The sequence below is a fragment of the Neodiprion pinetum genome, chromosome 1 (genome assembly GCF_021155775.2).
Source record: "Neodiprion pinetum isolate iyNeoPine1 chromosome 1, iyNeoPine1.2, whole genome shotgun sequence".
Classification (NCBI taxonomy): domain Eukaryota; kingdom Metazoa; phylum Arthropoda; class Insecta; order Hymenoptera; family Diprionidae; genus Neodiprion; species Neodiprion pinetum.
The window spans coordinates 20,532,437-20,552,915 of NC_060232.1; the positions used below are offsets into that span (position 1 = coordinate 20,532,437).

Consider the following 20,479-nt stretch of genomic DNA (forward strand, 5'->3'; position numbering starts at 1 on the left):
CTTCTTGATGTAAGAAGACCGTTTTCTCTTCCCGATTTCTTCTAATTTGTACTCCGACAAATATTTTCTCAGCCCTAAGCGTAACGTTGAATGCATTTTTAACGATTTCTCTACTGACTCGAGGGCTTGACGTATTTTTGCTGCGATGAGCCCGTCATCTTCAGAAAGTGGGAAAAATACATCGACACCGGTAACACAACCTCGAAAGATACACTTGTCGGCCTCCGACTCGCGAAAACTGTATTTTTCCAGAAATTTTCGAAATTTTTCGTTCCAGCAACTGAGTGCCTGTTTCAAACCGTATAGTGACTTGTTCAGTTTGCACACGAGATCACGTTTTTCTTCTTTCTTTACATTAAGCCCCTCTGGTATCTCCATATAGATCTCTTCCTTCAGTTCGCCGTGAAGAGAGGCCGTCCTGACATCGAACTGTGTGAGCTCCAAGTCCTGCTCAGCTACTATGGCCAATAAAACTCTTAAGGAGTCATATCTCACGACTGGCGAAAAAGTCTCAGTATAGTCGTGTCCCGCCTTCTGTTCGAAACCTCGAGCGCAAAGTTGCGCTTTGTACCGGTACATATCTCCTGATGTGTCTCGTATGACTTTGAACACCCATTTCGAGTCTATGGGTTTCCGATCTATTTCTCTCAGTACAGTTGACCATGTCTCGTTCTGTTCATGGGCATCGAATTCTTCTTGAATTGCTTTAACCCAATTTTCTGCTTGAAGACTGTTCATCGCCTCCTGGGATAAGTTGGGCGAATAATATTCGGCGAAATCGACCTCATACCTTGCTGGCACCCGGATAGTTCGTCGGTCCCGCAATTGTCTAGTCTGTTCCAGCTGATTGAGATCTTCTGCTTGACGATCTTCTTCCTGCACATTTCTTTCAAGTTCTTCTTGAGCTTCCTCTTCTCCCTCATCTTCGACAACGGTAACTTCTGCCACGTCTTCATTTTTGTTATCTGGAAGGACGTATTCGAATGCCTGCCCTTTTGTTGTCTCAAGCAGTGAGCCCTCGTTGAACGTGACATCTTCTGATACTGATATCCTTTTGTTCCGAGGATTATACAACCGATAGTTCATCGAGTCGTTCTGATACCCGACCAAGATTAGCTTTTCAGCTTTCGGATCTAGTTTCTTACGAAACTGTTTATCGATATGCATGTACGCATCCGATCCGAATACACGAAAACGCGACACATCTGGTGTTTTTCCAAACCACATCTCGTATGGCGTTTTCTTGATACCGTTAGACAGTACTCGATTGAGTACGGTAACTGCTGTACCGACCGCTTAAGCCCATAGCGACAGAGGAAGTCTCTTTGCTGTTATCATTGTGTGAGCGCTCTTGACAATTGTATTCATCTCTTGATTGCAATATTTTCGTTTATTATACATGCGTAACACCTTCATTGGTTTTCCAAATTTGTTGTTGATTAACCTCTCAAATTTCTTGAAAACCTCGAAAATATCAGATTTCTGTTTCATGTAATAAACATACCTAAATCCTGACGCATCGTCCTTGAAGGTTATGCAGTATCGTGCACTACCTATCGATTCCGCCGAGAATTGACCGCATACATCAGAATGTATGTATTCTGCGGGCTTTCTTTTCCCTTTTCTCTTGTTCTTCTTGAATGGAAGCCTGTGTGCTCTTCCGAGAGCACACGACTCACAGAAGAAATTGTCAACGTCTGTCAGTTTCACACCTCGAATTATTCTCTTTTGCGCCATTTCTCGCAGCACTTTATTATTCACACGTCCCCTGCGTTCATACCAAACACGCAAGTTCACTGTTGACACATTTGCCTCATTTGTTTCGCTCGATTTTCTCGCTCTGAAGAGCATTCGGTAAATTTCATTTTCTTGTTTCACACCGACACCGAAAATTTCACCGTTATGATTTATTGTCACTTGCTTTCCTTTGAACACAACATCAAATCCTTTTGAAGTACACACGCCAACTGGAAACAAGTTTTTTCGGATTTTGGGAACGTAAAGCACGTTTTCTATTCGCGCTTCATACCATTTACTATCCATTATATTAACGTCCATGATATATCATACAAACAACAGGAATTAACAGGAACTTGGACTATTGATAAACGCAAATCATTGATTCCGCAACGTTTCGACCATTTTATTTGGCCTTCTTCAGGCGTCTATAAACATACATATAAATACAAAATATTTTAAACACAACGCATAATACATATAACAAGATTATACAATTAATAGCAAATAAATTTACCTCAATTTATAAGCGTAAACAATATAAATCTTCTTATACAACTTCATTGGCTCCTCATAAATAATTAACAAAATTCAAAAATTTATTAATTAAAAAGAACGCAGCTAACAGAACCGACTTGTACATGTAAATAAACTGTCGACCGCAGTCAACCTCAAAATATACATAAATGAGGAAACAGTAAGCGAATGAAGCGCCCTTGTTTCCCACATTCACCGCCGCGGGAATTCAAAACAATACTCTAAAACATTTCTACAATATCTGAGTCAAAACAAAATTAAATACATTAAAATAGTCTAAACATTCAAAATAAAGTAAAACTAACGTGCGTCACCAAGATAATCGTTATAAACCGATAAAATCTCGTTGTACATTGCACTCAGATTCTGGGTGTCAGTACGCTTGTTTACCGTGTCATTAAGTTTAATCCAAACCATTTCACTAACCGATCTTTTTAACCAGTTATTCTCTAAATCTAAGATCTTCGCTTTGTCAAAATCAAACCCATGACCCGAGTCGAAGTAATGTGCGGCCAGCGCTGTTTTGTTCTCATCCAAGATTTTAACATTCCTACAACTATTCCTATGTTGGTAAATCCTATTTTTTAAATACTGTTTGGTTTGACCCACATAACAAAGTCCACAAGAGTTGCGGAATCAATGATTTGCGTTTATCAATAGTCCAAGTTCCTGTTAATTCCTGTTGTTTATACCATTTACTATTCAAAAGTCTGTCAATGAGCACAGTGCCACTACCGGTAACATCACACACTCCATTATCCCCGAGCGATATCGTCTCGCCACTTCTCGGATAAAACTCGCTGTACCAGTCTCGTTGGTAAGTGATGCGTCTCGAGGCCCCACTGTCGGTAATCCAGACAGCACTTGTATCGACTTCCAAGAGTTGTTCAACGACTTCACTAGATGTCACTGTCTCAAATTTCTCTTGTTTCAGTCCTCGTACACTTGACGATGCGACGAACGCACATCCATTTGAACTATTGCCGGTATTGTCTTTGTCCCGTTTCTTTTCACGGCAATCACGAACATAATGCCCTTCTCTTTTGCAGTAAAAGCACTCACCTGACTTTTTATTTTTAGGGCTTTTCTCGCTGTCTTTTGTTTCACTTGCGGCGAACTTCTTCTTTTTGTTCCCGCCAATACTTGCAGGGGCTAACGCTCGAGTGACGTCATCGTCACTTCCGATTCTTCTCTCTTCTTTTAGCAATCTTTCGAGCAGGTTTTCTAGCGATTGGCTAGCTTCGGATACACTGTGCCACGCTGTCTAGAGAGCATCATATTTCGACGGTAAGCTTCCTAGAACCTTCGCCATGATGGCCGTGTCTGAAATCACCTCTCCCAGATCCTTCAGTTGAGACGCCATATTTTGTCGTGGGACACGTGTTGTACAACTGACTCGTTCGAATCCATGCAATGGCCATGAAATTTTTGTAGCAAGAATATCTTATTCGACGCTGATTTCTGCTCGTGAATCCTACAATTCCTTCGCTGTTGTACAGTTGAGCAAACAGTCGAGCTGGGAATCTTCAATTGAGGACAAAATAATGCACATGGCCGTCGCATTGTCTTTCACCCACTTTTTACCGTCTGCCGATTCTGCCTGTGCCGGCATCACTCGCGTGCCCGTTACGACATCTTGAATCGCGCTCGCGATGAGCATTGAGTCCATTCGGAATTTCCACGCTTGAAAATTCGAGCCATCAAACTTTTTGATGTTCTTAAACAGAGTTGGTTCTGCCATTTTCGTTTGATAGTTTTTCTCTACGTTCGCGATTACCGGTACACCGCGACACTAATGGCGACCGACAAGAAGAAAAACAACTCGAAATACACACTTTCTTACCACCGTTCTCTCGCTTTACCAATCTGAACTTTTCGCAGGCTGCTTGTCTGGGCCCATAACCTGTTGGGTTATTTGGTTAAGGAGATCGGAACGGTGTAGTTTTAAGAAAAGTATATGACACTGTAATAAGGGTCAACAAAAGTACGTCTTTATTATGCTTAGTATTACAGCCAACTAACTATACTCGGAGAACACTATTGGTGAAAAACAGTGCGCTCCGGCGCCTTAACACTACTCATGTATGCTCGCGCTTGCACAGCTCGACGTGCGAGAACTACTTTTTCAACAGTTTTTAATAGCGATCTTTTCACACCCTCAGCTCGTTTCTTATCCTCATCCTTCCCCATCACTGTGAACGAATACAATTTCGCCCTCAAGCTAATAAATTCTGTTATTATTTTTCCGTTACACTCATCTTCCATCAGGCCGAGAACTTCTTTGCTAACTAGAGCCATTCTGTAAACATTATAAGGTGGATAATCGGAAGTATCAAATTTATCCAAGTCCTGTTTCATGCATTCATAAATATCGGGGACGGTAAAGTAGTATATTAAACCATCCGTGTCGGTATACATCAATTTTGCCTGATGTCCAAATTTCGTTTTAACATAATTATAATGGAAATCGTAAATAAAGGATCTTAAAAGGTCTAAAATGGAGAAGCCTGCATACAATGGTTTGTAGAGTTTAACTCTTGTTTCACGCATTTAAACTATTATCATATTTTCATTAAAGATTGTACAGCTGTGGAAATTTGGTTTGGCTGTATTAGCTGTAGCACCATACCTTCCACCCCATTTCGCAATCAATCTAACATCTCTGTATTTCCGAACGTTCTCCATTGTCTTACCAAAAACAGCGTTATTCATTAATTTCTGAAAATTTTTCCCGAATTCATTGTTTGATTTTTTTTCTCAAATCTGTGTGTAAATCTACGTATTTTTTAAGCGACGGTGTTTGTCTGAACTTGAGAACTCGATGAATTTGAACTAATTTTAAACCTAACTCTGAACATTGTTTTATAACGCAATAATGAATAATGTAGTTTCGCTTGGAGAGTAGCGTGGTCGTCAATTTCGGTTGCTTGTTACTTGAGGTCGGAGGTATGTAGTGCTCCGGGCGAAGTGGCAAATCTTTGTGCATTTCGTACAGTTCCTCAGGATATTCCATGTCTACCTCTAATGTGTAGCCAAACTCGGCTTCGTCCGAGATGTAAAAACATCAAATTTCTCGAAATTCGAGATCCATTCAAAGGAATTGCACGGTAAAGCAAAGCTAATGGCAGCACCGTAAAAGTTGTTGACGTTAAAGTACATAAGATACGACACCTCTAGCTCTTGATTGAAAGCATCTCCCATATACCTATTATTCGCTTTTGCATACCGATTAGAGCATTGGGACACACCACCTTGAATTCCTTTTTCTATGAACATAGTCATATCTACGTCGGTGAGAAGCTCGAGCTCGATGTCCGTATACTTTTGCATTGCGTCAAACGACAGCCCGCAGCGTAATAATGTAACGGGTCCAGGTTGTACGTTGCATAACAATTTTGCCAAAAGTTTTCATAAACGTCAGCTAATAGAAAAACATCAGTTTGCAAACATAACTCTGAATACTCTCCCAACGTGTTGAGAACAAAAGCTTGCCAAACTTTACACGTGTGTGCGTAATCTTTATTCGAAATATCTTGGTTATTTAATTTCGAATAAAAGTTTTCCTTGGGCGGTAACTGAACGCCCTCAAGCTTCTCCCAACCATCCATATACTTGTACGGGAAAACACTTTTCCTGGTTGATAATTCAAATTTGTCGGAGCTAGTGCAAAATTTACGTGTGATTGTCTTTTGATTATCATTCAAATACGTTGCCAATTTTTCGAGGCTGCTGGGCATAAAACGATACGAATCTATAAATCTAAACTGTAGGTCCGTTCTTTTAACAAATTTTGTAAATGAGATATACTTTTCTTTATTAACGGGTAGAAGCTGAATAGTACCCTTAAAAGTTGTCGTCAAAACTTTAAACAGAAAATGCGAATCCGAACCTAACAGATTATGGAATATCACAAGGATAGTATGTGAGTTCTGATAATTTAGATTACAGCCTCGGTAAGCAGCACCACGGTACTTTCCAGTGAAATGACAGTGATCACGATGTTTGACGTCTTCGAGCGTGAACGGTTTTTCGCAAATGTGACACACCGTTGATAAATCAAATTCGTTAAGCTGATTGCAATTGAGCGGTTCTATGAGTACAACAGTTGTGAAATATGCTTGTAACGAATGTGCCCATTTCTCCAACTCATTCACAAACCATTGAATGCAAGTCTCTCCACGGTTAATTTTGAACGTTGAAATGGAATCGTCGAAGGCGCAATGGAGGTAACATGCTTTGCTGTACGGAATATAGTTCTGGTAAATTGTTCTATTTTCTGACACTTGAATATGAGTAGGTTGCAGCAAATATTCAAGATCCGCGTAAATGCAAAACGGAACGGTTTCTTTGTGCTTAAAACTTTCGAATTTCAGAATCTTTTTCTCCTCTGTGGGTAATTCAACTTTGGTCCCGTTCAAACTCATGCAATAAACTTTGTGCTTTGTTAAACATCTTTCAGATTGAAAGTGAGTCAAACATCTATCACATAAACAAGTACGACCATTACGGTTAGCAATTTGAGAACTTGTTAATCGGGACAGATTTCAAATACGAATAAAATGAAAGATTCTATTATTTTCATAATTTTCCATATCAACATCATCGTCATTGTTAGTGATTTCAGTTTATGTGGCTAAAAGATGAATTACAAGTTTATCGGACTCGTTCTGACTTAAGTGAATCGGTATTATTTCACTTTTTTCCGATCACCTTGGTCTATACTATAAACGTTGATGGAAGATCCGTTAAGTTTCTCAACTTTTGAAATGATGTTTTTGTCCAGAGAAATAGGAAACTTTATACCATCATACCGTAGCACTGAACTGAAATGCGGGTACGAGCTGGTCGCGTTGGGATTGTTGTTGTCGGCTGGGAACAGAGCTGCGGTGACCGACCAAAGAAAGCAGTAGGAGTCGTTGTTTCTGATCGTTGTTTACTCCAGCCTTTTTATCACTGATATGCTTGGGTAACGGGGTGTGGGTATTCAGACCACCTCGTAATGGCGTATACTTTTTAATGTTGACGGCAAGATTTATAATTTCAACAAACGACCAGCCTGAATCCTTTTCCTGGAAATCTTCTACTTTTTCAGCAAACGCTCTGTCGCGTTTTCGATGAACCATTCGTTAATATCCGTTGTCTGGAGGATGATTTCATTTCTCGTATTTAAAAATTTTATCTCTTCCACCGTGTGATCATGTTTTCTAACTTCAAATTTACAAGCCAGGATGACGTTGGCTTTCAAGCTCCTGGCTTTCTTTGAAGCGTTTTTTAGTCTTGTCATAGCCAGTACCTTTGTGTCTTCTAGAAATCTCTCCACATCTTTATGCTTCAAATTGACGATGGATCTAGTTCGAATTCTTCCCTCAAAAGCTGATTCCAAATCTACCCAGTGAATTTGATGGCTTCTTCTTTCTTTCCGCGTACCTCCACCCGCTTTCTGAAGACGTTTGAATTTTTCCTTGAGCTCTTTCAAGGGTCCGATCGTTGTGATAATTCTTGTCTTTTCTCTAATTGTTGAAGTCTTTCGCAAAATTTTGTTGAGAAGCCGAATATTTTGACTTCCGACTTTTATCCATTTATCAATTTCTGCTGTTCATGATGATTTGCCCAAGATTTTGTACGCCGATTCCATAATATCGATCAATCTCAAACACTTCGTGGATCAAATCTTTAGCTTTTTCCTTACGTATACTTGACAAGTTGATACTTAATGATCATTTGCAGTGATGAGCGTCCTTTTTATGGGGCAGCTGTACGTATGTTTGTGTGCGCGCGCGAAGCCGTCCGTGTGCGTGGAGCAGTACGCACTAGAACAATTACATGATATAAAATAAATAAAAACTTGTCGAACGAAATCTCAACTGCGTCTGAACCTTGCATCTCATCCTTGACTAATCTATAAACCAATTTAATCATGTTTTACATTCCGAGAGCGATAGTAATCCAACTCCGTATGACCTGCGGCTTTGAACGTACGCTAACTCAGATGTTGGTCGACCTTGCACTCTATCCTTGACTGAGTTCGCTAAAACCTCATCGTAGAGTTCACGTTACAGTTACGAGGTTCAAACGCAGCTTAAAAACCTTCGTCTTTGGGCATTGGTGTTCAGAATAGCACTTTATTAGATTGTAAAACGCGATTCAAATTACTATTACAAAAATTTGTTGGCGTAAAGGGGGACAGGCTTAGCGCAGAGTGACAAATACATATAATTTTCGATATTTTTTATGCAATATTGAACGTTCTACTATTAAATGGTATAAAATATGTGTATGTGATACTCGGATTACACATAAACAAATTCGAGTTGATTATATGGCCCACCCAGATAGCGTAGACTCAACCGAGTGTCGTTACTTGGTGTCACCATCTTCTAGAATATATCTTCATCTTCTTGGAGAGCTTTCGTCAGTCGATTTGGTGGAAGAGCCGTGATCGAGTCCTCCAATCTAGAACGATCTCATCACTAAATTTCGTTTTAACCCGACGAACACCGCTGACTCTGTATTCGAAGTAGGCTTCAAGGTCCGAAACTTTTTTCAACGGCAGATACGTCTCCAGCCCCGCAATTTCGTTTAGTTTTGAGAAGTCCATGATCGTCACTATTAATTCGTGTTTGCTCAAAATCTCTTGTGAGTTGATTTAGTTGAGTTCCAATTTCCAGTAGATGTTGAGCTTCTTCAATGTTCTAGATTTCACGTTGTTGTTGTAGAGCACTTTTCATTTGCAGGAAGAACAGCTTTAGACTGGCGTTGAAGTTTTCCCTTTTAACTTTGATAACGTCCCCCACCACATCAATTTGAAATTTGATACGGAAAAAATGTCACGTGGTTGATATCAAACCGGCATCCGGGTAAGTGGATTAATTTTGGAATGTCGCGTGGTTGATAGCGTGGGAAAAGTATGTGAGGTGATTGATATTACACATCAGCAGTCTTATTGTGGAAAAACAATGCGGGATGGGTAACCGACATTCAGATCGGTAAAAAAATACACGCCCCCCGCTGCACCCTCCACCGTTGGCACGCGAGCATAATATAGAGACTTTGACCTTCGGTCGGTAAGATTGTCGGTAAAGCAGCACGATTCTGACTTTCGACCGACAAAAATTGTCGGTAAAGCAGTGCGATTTTGTCCGTCGACTGATACGATTGTCGGTAAGGTTGCACGTTTTTGACCTTAAGTCGGTACGGCAGACTGTGGCGTTATCGCGGCGAAGGGTTTAAGTACGGGGATGTCGGCAACTGTCGGTAACAGGAATTTGTAAGTAGAACTCTCCTTGTATTGCTACTTGCTGCTTCGATGAGAGCTACATTATTGACATGAGTAACATGGCCATCTAATATTGAAAGGGCTAGATCGTCTTTACTTGGTTTAGCATACTTTTTAAAGTGATCTAACCATTTTGGGCAAATCGTTTCAGTTTCCTGCCAACCTGGCGGATGATAGACAGGAAACGTTTCGGGATGACATCCATAAATTAGTGCCACATTCTCTCTTTTGCGGGAAACAATCATTAGAGGCAGAATGAAATTCCCAGCTGCCTTACAATAAAATACACACGCAATGGTTTCTCCTCGTTTAGCCGATGTCAGTGCTCCAACCTGCTTCTTTCCTCTTAAACTAACGACTTTCGGCGTACAATTTGGAACAGTCGTAATGCTGGCTTCGTTATCATTATAGATTCGACTTGCCTGAAAATTACATTTGTCTAATAATTCAATTATTAAGTCAAAAAACTTGTTGACGATAGCTTCATTAAAACCAGAAACTCTGGCAAAAGATATTTCTCTGGTAATCTGAGTTTTAGTGCTCAAAAAAAAGTCGAAAAAACCACAAATCAAAGAGCTATTTATAAGCTCTGCACTGCCACAAAATGCAATTTTCGATCTCGTTTCTGTTACAAAATAAACTATTTTGAAAATTGGAGGGGTCAGCTTACCGGAAAGCTAGCTCCCCCCCCCACCGAAAATGACTTTTTTCAACATCATTTTGACCACCACTGTTTACCAGTTTGGGTATGTAGTTTCAATGGTTTGAATACATATGAAAATTCAATAAAATTAGAATAAATAATAAATGTCGACATCACGTAATATTGTTTGTGAAAAAAATATGAGAATATCGACTATCTGTTTTAGTAGAAAATATGCTATAGTGTGTAGACTCACAAGAGGGACTTGTACAAAAAAATTCTGATACATAGTTGAGGATAATTTCTTTACAGGCAATGGCGTTGGCGGGTGAAAGAGCTTGTTATAATACAGTAATCGCCTTTGGCAGTCAACTGCTACTACTCGGAACCAAAAGCCTTCACGCAGTTTGCATAAGAACCTGGACTGAACGTTTACGCCACTTAACACTGCAAGTAAGTGCTTTTACAAATCCCTAATCTAATATTACGAATTGGCAACGAGGGAAATGAATAAGAGGCCCAATGCATTTCGCACATGTTTACCAACCATACTCAAAATCGATTCGATATTTACCTTTGTACATATCATATGTATCATATGTAATATTAATCACCCAGTAGCTACTCTGAAAAAAACTAGCGAAATTCAGTTAACCTTCCGGATGCCGTAAGTGGTTATAATGCGATTTTTATAGAATAACATCTCGTTTTCTAACTTGAGTACTTGAAAAGTTTTGCTGGAATATTATTGCGTCTCCAACTAAAACATACGTCACAAACCGATGAAAAACATATAAACATGTAAAACCGTATCCACATTATCTACTATATACTATTCTAACCGCATTTTTCGTTGATATATAAGACTGCGTGTTCAGTTTCGTAACAGCTTTGATTTTTGGTAATTGATGCTACTTGTATTATCATTGTATGTCATTGAAACCATTACTTTAACAGTTTAAATTTTTTTTGGTAAAATTTTTGGTATGTTACAGTCTGGGAAATGAGTTATATTCACCGGAGCTTTAGTTCCTTACAGTAGTTTTGAGATAATAAATCTAAGAATATATCTGCCAAAGGACGAAATGATAAAACCTAATGCGCAAGTAATTTTTTGGATCCCTGAAAATATAGTCCTGACATAAACGCGATTAAATGAATTCAGTTTCATGAACTTCTAAAAAGCAAATATGAAATATGCACAGAATGAGTTATTTACCGTAGAGATAAGACACTTTGACTTAGTTGACCTTAACGTTGATTTGCACCATACAAAATTGGGTCGAAAGGAAAAAAATTCATTATTCAGTAACTTTATTTTTTTAATTCTATTTATTTGAATTGAGGTCAAAATTCATCTCAGAATGTGAGTAATAATATTGATAAATCATTTGTCGCTCGTAAGTGCCTATCACTGGTTTGATTGATTTTCAATTCCATTCCTCGGTGGCAGTTTGTATCCAATCAGTTTCTGTGTGTCTGTTTTAAGGTCAGCCCTGTTCTTACTCTTAAAAAATAGATAGTGTACGATTTCTTTTAAATTTAATTTCACATGAAAAAACGTATTTTTGCAACTGTTTAAATTTTGTAAATCACAATTTTTAAATCGGATCACATGACTCATGAGGGCTTATATACATTTTAAGCGATAATTCTAAACAATAAATAACAGAACATCGCAGATATTCATGTTACGATTACAAGTAAATACATAAAAATGGTTTATACTAAGAAATTCGGAAAGATTGGATTAATTAAAATTACTTACAAAATATTTTGTCATCCTTCAGGCTAAGGTATTGTATTCAGCGGAAGTGATTAGATCAGGTCGATACACAGTTTCACTATTGATTTTGATCAATGACAACAAGAGTCAAATTTTCAGAGGTGGGAACATAAGAACTAAATTAAATCATGATACAAATGACTTAGATGCTGAATATCAGATTTTCGGTTACATGTTATGTTGTTATTTCTACAAATGTTAATCATTTCTTTGATGTTTCTTTTGTAGTAATTGCTCTCTGTGATAACAACAGATGCATGATCAAAGTCAAACTTGTAACCTAACATTAAAGAATGCGATGCAAGAGCACTATTATCTGGATCACCACATTTAATTTTCGACCCATGTCCACTTATCCTACTTTTTAGGTGTTAAGAGGATTGCTCAATATGTATTTCATCACAGTCCAAACAGTCGATACGATAGACACTGTTGATTACATTGGCAATTGAAATTTGAGATATTGAGTAGCCAACTTTGGTCAGTGCTGGCTCGATATCGTGTGCCCATCTTCAGCCGGTGCACTCGCTGCCAGCGTACGGCTGTAATTATATCTATACTGGATGCCAAAGCTGGACCCGTGCATTATCCTCCGCGGTAGGGCCAACGTTGGACAGATTCCCTGAGCCAACGGCTAAACGTGGCGCGGGCTTCAATTCTGACGGCAACGTAGGACAGATATCGCGAGCCAACGTCGAACGTGGGTGGCATCGGCTGCAAATCTCATGCCGACGTTGGATAGAGATCGCACACCAATACTAGAGCGTTGCTTGGGAAGCCGCTCTACGGCCAACATTGCACAGATATCGCACGGCGATACTAAAGCATTGCTTGGGAAGACGCTCTACGGCCAACATTTGGCAGATATTACACGCCAATACTGGAACATTGCTTGGGGAGCCGCTTTACAACCAGTGTTCGACCAGTATTGTGTGCAGATACTCGAACGGTACATTGACTGCCGGTCCACATCACAACCGGACCAATACTGAATACCAATAGATAACCATTACATCGACTGCCATCATCGTGCCGATCTCTAGCCAACTAAAAAAGCAGTGTGAACCCATTAGATCGGTTTGCAGATGTTAGCGCGATGCCGGCTCATTTCACAATGTTGTTTGCCGATATAAATTTCTGCACGGGAAGTAGACCAAAGGAATAGAGCAGAAAATGAGTGATTTTGTGACAAAAATACTACCAGGAAATACAATCCGTAGTTATATTCTGTTATGTTTTTGACTCAAAGCTATAAATTACAAACTTTTTATAAACAATTGAAAGCAAAAAATTGTGTTTTTTTCCTCATCCCCTTGTCATTAAAAATTAACGAAGCAATCTTGATACTCTGAATAGACGAGTGTAGAGAATCAAAAAACAAAGAAAATGAGCGCTAGAACGACTCAATCAGAATATTATTAACGGAGAAAAATCTGTAAAACTGGAAAAATCTGCGTTTTTTCAAAAATTGATAGCGCCGCCATTTTTCAAGTTGTAGTGCAGGCTCTCCGGCAGATAGTAGTGATTAATAGGTACTTAGATTAATAGGTACTTAATGTGTGCACAACCCAGGCGTTGTCGAATAGTTGGTTTTTGCATGATTGCAATTAGTAGTTGTTTATGTACTATCTTGCTGCATTCGTCCAAAATGATCCGATTTCAATTTTCCAAACAGGTTTTGAAAGTAAAAGTATAGTACTACAAAACTTATAATCTTGTTTTGCGTTAGAATGCTGTGAAATAGATGAAAAATACTTGCAAATATGACTTGACATGGACGAGCGTGTGGAAGCGGTTGAGTGATGGGGATAGAACAGCAAACGCAGGGAACCGCGTATACATAAAGATTTATAACTTGTGCGTAGTGCGCTTGTATTACTGCACACATCCGCGCTTCCTCGTGTCTGCAATGCTGTTCTATCTCCACTGCTCAACCGCTTTCACGCGTTCAGCTGTTTTCAGTCATGTTTGCAAGCATTTTTCATCTATTTCGTAGCATTTTAACGCAAAATCAGAATATACCTTTTGTAGTACTATACTTTGTGACGGAAATAATCAAATCACCCTATCCGAAATCGTTAGGCAAAACGACGAAGACAAGTGTAGGGGCACAAACGGGCCGTATTGCGCCAGTGATCCACGACTCGCCGGCACCAAATTGTACCTAGTCCCGAACCAAACTAATATAGTTGTCGAGTAGCTAGCTGCATTAGGCCCGAGAATCGTGTGTCCGTGACTGGCGGCACGGCTAACGTTCGAGGAGTCTTTGATAATCTCAAGGAACGTGTGGGAAGAGGAGCGAGAATAGCGGGCAATTGACTCCTGACACATAATGTTATATGCCAAATAACAGTTTTTGCTACCTCAACAATCCGGAGTATAATCCCAATGCAGGTGGTAAAATTGAAAAATATTATCCTTGGTGGCACGCTTTACTCACACACCATTTGACAGTCCTTGACTTGGAAGATCTAGCACGTCGCGTTAACGGTGTGTTGATTGATTGACTGACTTACGAGCGTTGCTAGTTAGAGTTAGTTCGCAAGCCGTCTCCTTCTCAGCCCTCTCTCCATTCCAGGGTAGGCAGGCTTCAATTTGTTCAATATCCGCACCTTCACGTTATAACTCAAAAAATAGCGGCATTGATAATTTTTGAAAAAATGCTGATTTTTCGGTATTCTGGCGTTTCTCCGTTAATGATAATGCAATGGAATCGTTCCAGCGCTCATTTTTTTCGTATTTTGATTCTCTACAATTCGTCTGTTCAAAGCATCAATATTTGTTCATTATTTTTGATTTTACACATGAAAAACAAAAAAAAAAAAAAACAGGGATTTTATTGGTTTTAAATGTTTATAGCAAATTAATAAATGAGAGTTGCGAGTCGAAAACATAACAGAATATAGCTATGGACTGTATTCGCTGTGATAGCACAATCGGTATCCTGGTAACATTTTTGTCAGGTAAAAATCTCTATTGCCTGGTCTAAAGATTTACTTGGCATCTCGCAAGTAATCGAATTGCTGACGAATCTCTGAGTTGTTTCATGTTTCAATCCACCATCTGACTATGTCTTGCCCCAGCCCGCTCATCACCTTAAACATCATTTTGTTCGATAGCCTTGTACTCTTCGTTTTCTTGGGCAACTTGAAATTCTTCTTGCTCATTTTCTTCAGCTTGATTATTTTCTTTTTTCACTTGATCAAGTGGCATTGTTCCTTCAATTTTGATAGGGATTATTGAGTGATTTCGCTTTCATTGAAAACTACATCTCCTGCTTACGTCACTCGTCAAGTTTCAGGATCTTATTTTATAGTTTGTCGAGTCATTCTGATATCCAACAAATATTACGTTCTTTTCCTTCGGATCTAGTTTTGTTCGTAGTTGAGTTGGCATGAGTTTGTACGCCGCTGACCTGAACATTCGCATATGTTTTGTACTTGGTCTCTTCTTCATCCAGATCTCGAACTGCGTAATATCCTGAGTTGACATGTTCAGTATACATATACGTGATGTGTTTATTGCTTCCGTTCACATAGACTTCGAAATGATTTCGAAGTCTTGCCGCGTAAAGCATTGAACTTGTACTTCCTACCGGAATAAGATTCTCTCTCTCTCTCTCTCTCTCTCTCTCTCTCTCTCTCTCTCTCTGTCACCGGTCAGAGCTCAATGTAGGGTTAGCTAAGATACTATATGATATCAACCAGATATCTGAGTATTCGAATGAAAATAGCCTTAAATTAAATTTAGCGAAGTCTTCTGTAATGATTTGTGGTAGTGGAGCAAACGTTCAGTCCATCGACTTTAAACTATTGCCGGTCATGGCAATAAATCAGACCTCTATACCTTATGTACTAGAGGCTCGTAATCTGGGAGTTATATTGCAAGCAAATCTTTCTTGGGCTAGTCATGTAACAACAATATCTCGCAAAGTGAATTTCACACTTCATAGATTAAAATATCACAAGAACTCGCTGTCAACTGAACTTCGCATAAAATTAGTCTCTACTCTAATTTTTCCTTTACTTGACTATTGTTATGTTGTTTATAATGATTTGTCAAACGAGCTTGACTTAAAACTTCAGCGATTGGTAAACAGTGCGATACGATTCATTTTTGATCTACGTGGTGATGTACATATCACCCCGTATCGATTACGGTTGAAGTGGCTGTCAGTGTCAAACAGGAGGAAGTACTTTGTAGCTATAGTTACTTATAATATTCTGCATAACCATGCCCCGTCGTACTTACGTGAACTATTTCCCTTACATCATGATTATACTCGTCATTCGTCACGTCTGGGCATGGCTAATACTTTTCATATTCCGCTACATAGAACTTGCATTTACCGCAACTCCTTCCATCTCACTGCTGTTTACCTATGGCATTCTCTTCCTCCTGACATTACTTCCTCGTCCTCATGTGCTGTTTTCAAGGCTAAGGTGTATGAGTACTTCTTATCTAATGAGGTTTCTGCCCTAGCTAGCCCGATTAGTTAATTAACCTATCTTTATACTACCTAAGTTATAGTATTGCGTAGTGCTAGTTTATTTTTGTTTTATTTTATTTCGCTTATTTGATTCTGTTTTTCATTTAATCTACTCACTTTACTTTATTCTATCTAAAATTTATTATTTTATATTTTATATTACATTTTATTTGATTTTATTTTATTTTATTGTATATTATATTATATTTCATTTTATTTTATTTTATATTACTTTTATACTTATGCATATTATTTATATTTTATACGTAGTTTTTCTCTTGCCCCAAAGTATTCTAGGGCATAATAAAATATCTATCTATCTATCTATCTATCTCTCGGCCCTCCCGTTCTGTTGGGTTGTAGGGGAGACCGGTGCACGACGGACATCCTAAACCGTTAATTATTTTTTGTGGCTTTTGAGCACTGGGTACAAGTTGTTTTGATCTATCTCAAACAAATGCATCATTATTTTCAAAATGATAAGCCATAGTTTAAAAAAAAAAAAAAAAACATATCGGAGCACGATGGACCCCCTCCAAAAATTTTGCATTTTTTTTTTTTTATTTACAAGTAATTGTGCATCCTTTCATTCACTTGCATGAAATAAATCATTTATCTCTATTAATATGTATGATGAAAAAAATTAATATTTCGCAGCAAATGGCCTTTACCAAAAATACGCTTCTCGCAAAAATTAAGGGAACAACAAAATTTTCGAAATTTTTTGGTGATTTTCAACAGGCTGTATTTCAGTGAAAAATGGTCGTACAAGAAATAAAAAAACAAAGCTTTTGAAGCTTGAAGACTCTAGTTTTTGAATTTTTTGGTTAAAAATTTTTCGAAGCACTATTAGCCATGCAATCCTTGGATAAAGCACGAAGAAAAAATTTTCAAAATTTTTTACATTTTTTTTTTCGCTCTACGGGCATGGAAAAATTTTTCCGAGCTAAACCAATGCATAGGTCGCATAGCCTGTTTATTCAGCTTCAAGATGCTTTTTTTTAAACCCCGATACGACCATTTGTCTTCGAGATATCGAATTTTGAATGCCAAAAGATCCTTTTTCACTCAACTGCCGATATCTCTGGAACTACTGGTCGCACAGCGAGCCGAAGGGCAGTTTCTTTTTCTGCAGAAAATTTCCTACAAAAATCTGTCAAGGTTGATGTCAAAAAAAATTTTTTTCCACCTGTAGCGTTAACGTGAAAAAAGAGCAAAAAAATGCCATTTTGCCTTTTTTTTGGATAATCGACTGTATCTTCGTCAATATTGGGGGGAAAGCTTAGGTTAGAAGAAAATTTTACAGCCTAATGTACCCCAAAGGTCCCCCTAAATCGGTAGATCGATCGGTTCAGCGGTTTTCCTGGACCGATTGATTGAAATTTTGAAAAAATTAAGGGAACAAGGTTTTTGTTTCTTAAGGAATTTTTGGATAATCGACTGTATCTTCGTCAATATTGGGGGAAAAGCTTAGGTTAGAAGAAAATTTTACAGCCTAATGTACCCCAAAGGTCCCCCTAAATCGGTAGATCGATCGGTTCAGCGGTTTTCCTGGACCGATTGATTGAAATTTTGAAAAAATTAAGAGAACAAGGTCCCTTAAGAAACAAAAACCTGAACCGATCGATCTACCGATTTAGAGGGACCTTTAGGGTACATTAGGCTGTAAAATTTTCTTCTAACCTAAGCTTTCCCCCCAATATTGACGAAGATACAGTCGATTATCCAAAAAAAAGGCAAAATGGCATTTTTTTGCTCTTTTTTCACGTTAACGCTACAGGTGGAAAAAAATTTTTTTTGACATCAACCTTGACAGATTTTTGTAGGAAATTTTCTGCAGAAAAAGAAACTGCCCTTCGGCTCGCTGTGCGACCAGTAGTTCCAGAGATATCGGCAGTTGAGTGAAAAAGGATCTTTTGGCATTCAAAATTCGATATCTCGAAGACAAATGGTCGTATCGAGGTTTAAAAAAAAGCATCTTGAAGCTGAATAAACAGGCTATGCGACCTATGCATTGGTTTAGCTCGGAAAAATTTTTCCATGCCCGTAGAGCGAAAAAAAAATGTAAAAAATTTTGAAAATTTTTTCTTCGTGCTTTATCCAAGGATTGCATGGCTAATAGTGCTTCGAAAAATTTTTAACCAAAAAATTCAAAAACTAGAGTCTTCAAGCTTCAAAAGCTTTGTTTTTTTATTTCTTGTACGACCATTTTTCACTGAAATACAGCCTGTTGAAAATCACCAAAAAATTTCGAAAATTTTGTTGTTCCCTTAATTTTTGCGAGAAGTGTATCATTTTTAAAAAATCTTTAAATAATTTTTTGTTCGTCTTAAAAGAATGTTGCATACTTTCATTTAATATATGCTTAACAAAACTTCAACAACAACGCAATATTAAAAGAAATTATTATTTTTTACCACATTTTTTGAACGGTCCGTCGTGCTCCGATCTCCTCTATATGGAGCTGTATTTTCCAACTATTTCCCTTTGCTTGCCAGGTACTGCATCATCTGTTGATTAACATACTCCCTCCCGTTGTCGGCTTTTGGTCTCTTGATGGGTTGTACTAACTTGTCACCACCAGGTGCTAAATTCAAAATCCTTGAATCGATCGAACACTTCTGATTTGTGTATTATAAAGTACACCGTGCGGAAGCACCCTAAATTATTGTCGATGAATATGACAAAATATTTTGCTTCGCCAAGTGATCCAACCTCCATTGGTCAATACACGTCACTGTGAAAGAATTTCCGAGGTACTGTATGTCGATTCACGAATTTCAGTTTTGCTAAACAATATTCTATGTACTTTGCCTATAAGTTGACAGACCTTACAAAAGTAACTGTCATTTGCCGTACACTTCACACTTGGAACAAGTCCACTATCTATCATTCAGTTAAGTGCCCGCACGTTTGTTAGGCTTTTATGCCTTTTATATCACTTGCTACCGCGTTCGCTTCACTGTTCGTTATCACTTTGATAAACATCCTATATACATTGTTTTCTTGCCTGACCCTCTAAGCGATTAGTTTTCCTTCGGATAGTATTTTAATGTATTCATCACTAAATTTTGCTTCAAACCCTTTTTCGTATATTCACCCACGGAAACAGATTTTTATTTAGTTTTGGCACATACAATACATTTTGCAATATTCTGTCTTCTCACTTATTGTTTATGAGACTTGATTTTTACTGCGCCACAACCTTGAATTGCACACACATTGTTGTTTCCAAGAGTCACCATGTCGCGTGCACTCTAACGGTAATCACTTAACCATTCTTTTCTAAATGTGATATGTCGAGAAGCTTCAGTATCGATAAGCCAGGCCTTCCTTCTGTTCCAATCTGAGCAGGTATTGAAGCTCACCAATCGGTATATTTTATTTCGTTATTTCACCTTTATCAACGCTCTCTGCTGTTCTAGCAGAGGTTCTTGTTACCAACGTAACAGATTTCCCCATTTCTTTCTCGTCTCGGATTCTCCTCCGACATTTTCATTTGATGTAATCCTTTCTCTTACCATAGTAGCACACGATTCTTGTAGGCTTCCTTTCTAATGATCTCTTGTTCGAATCCTTACCTTTTTCCTTTTAGCTAATGTCATGACGGCTAGTACACTAGCTCCAGCATCATCTTGTCATAGACGATTGTTCTGTCTTATGAGCCGTTTTTGCAGCATCGATATCTGATACTCTGGGACTACGCTGTCCCAGGCCGTTATGAGCGCACTAAATTTACTGGGTAGGCTTTCAAGTATCTTTGCCATTACAGCCGAGTCGGATACTTTTTCTCCGATGTCTACGCGCTGTCGAGCCATATTCTAAAGTTGTGCCATATACATATAGCATCACTTTTTTATTCGATGACATCTGACAAATTTTGAAACATCAGCTTGTTCGATTCCGGTTTCCCCTCGTGGATGGTAACTAACTTGTCCTACATTTCCTCTGCTGTGGTGCACGTTATTAAGCATTCGAGTTTTGAATATTCTGTGGCTGATGATATTAAAA

General features: G+C 38.5%; 1 protein-coding gene and 1 long non-coding RNA gene across 2 annotated transcripts in view; one reads left to right on the top strand and one right to left on the bottom strand.

Annotated features, from left to right (window-relative positions):
* LOC124220724 (uncharacterized) overlaps positions 1-20,479 on the bottom strand; it is a 330,320-nt gene that overhangs the window by 85,626 nt on the left and 224,215 nt on the right. The gene's annotated exons all lie outside the window — the stretch shown is intronic.
* Positions 1-20,479, top strand: part of Vps8 (vacuolar protein sorting 8) — a 170,417-nt gene that overhangs the window by 79,726 nt on the left and 70,212 nt on the right. Inside the window, exon 7 of the mRNA XM_046629809.2 lies at positions 10,506-10,646. Coding sequence (XP_046485765.1) covers positions 10,506-10,646 — 141 coding nt within the window. The remainder of the gene's footprint in view (positions 1-10,505; positions 10,647-20,479) is intronic.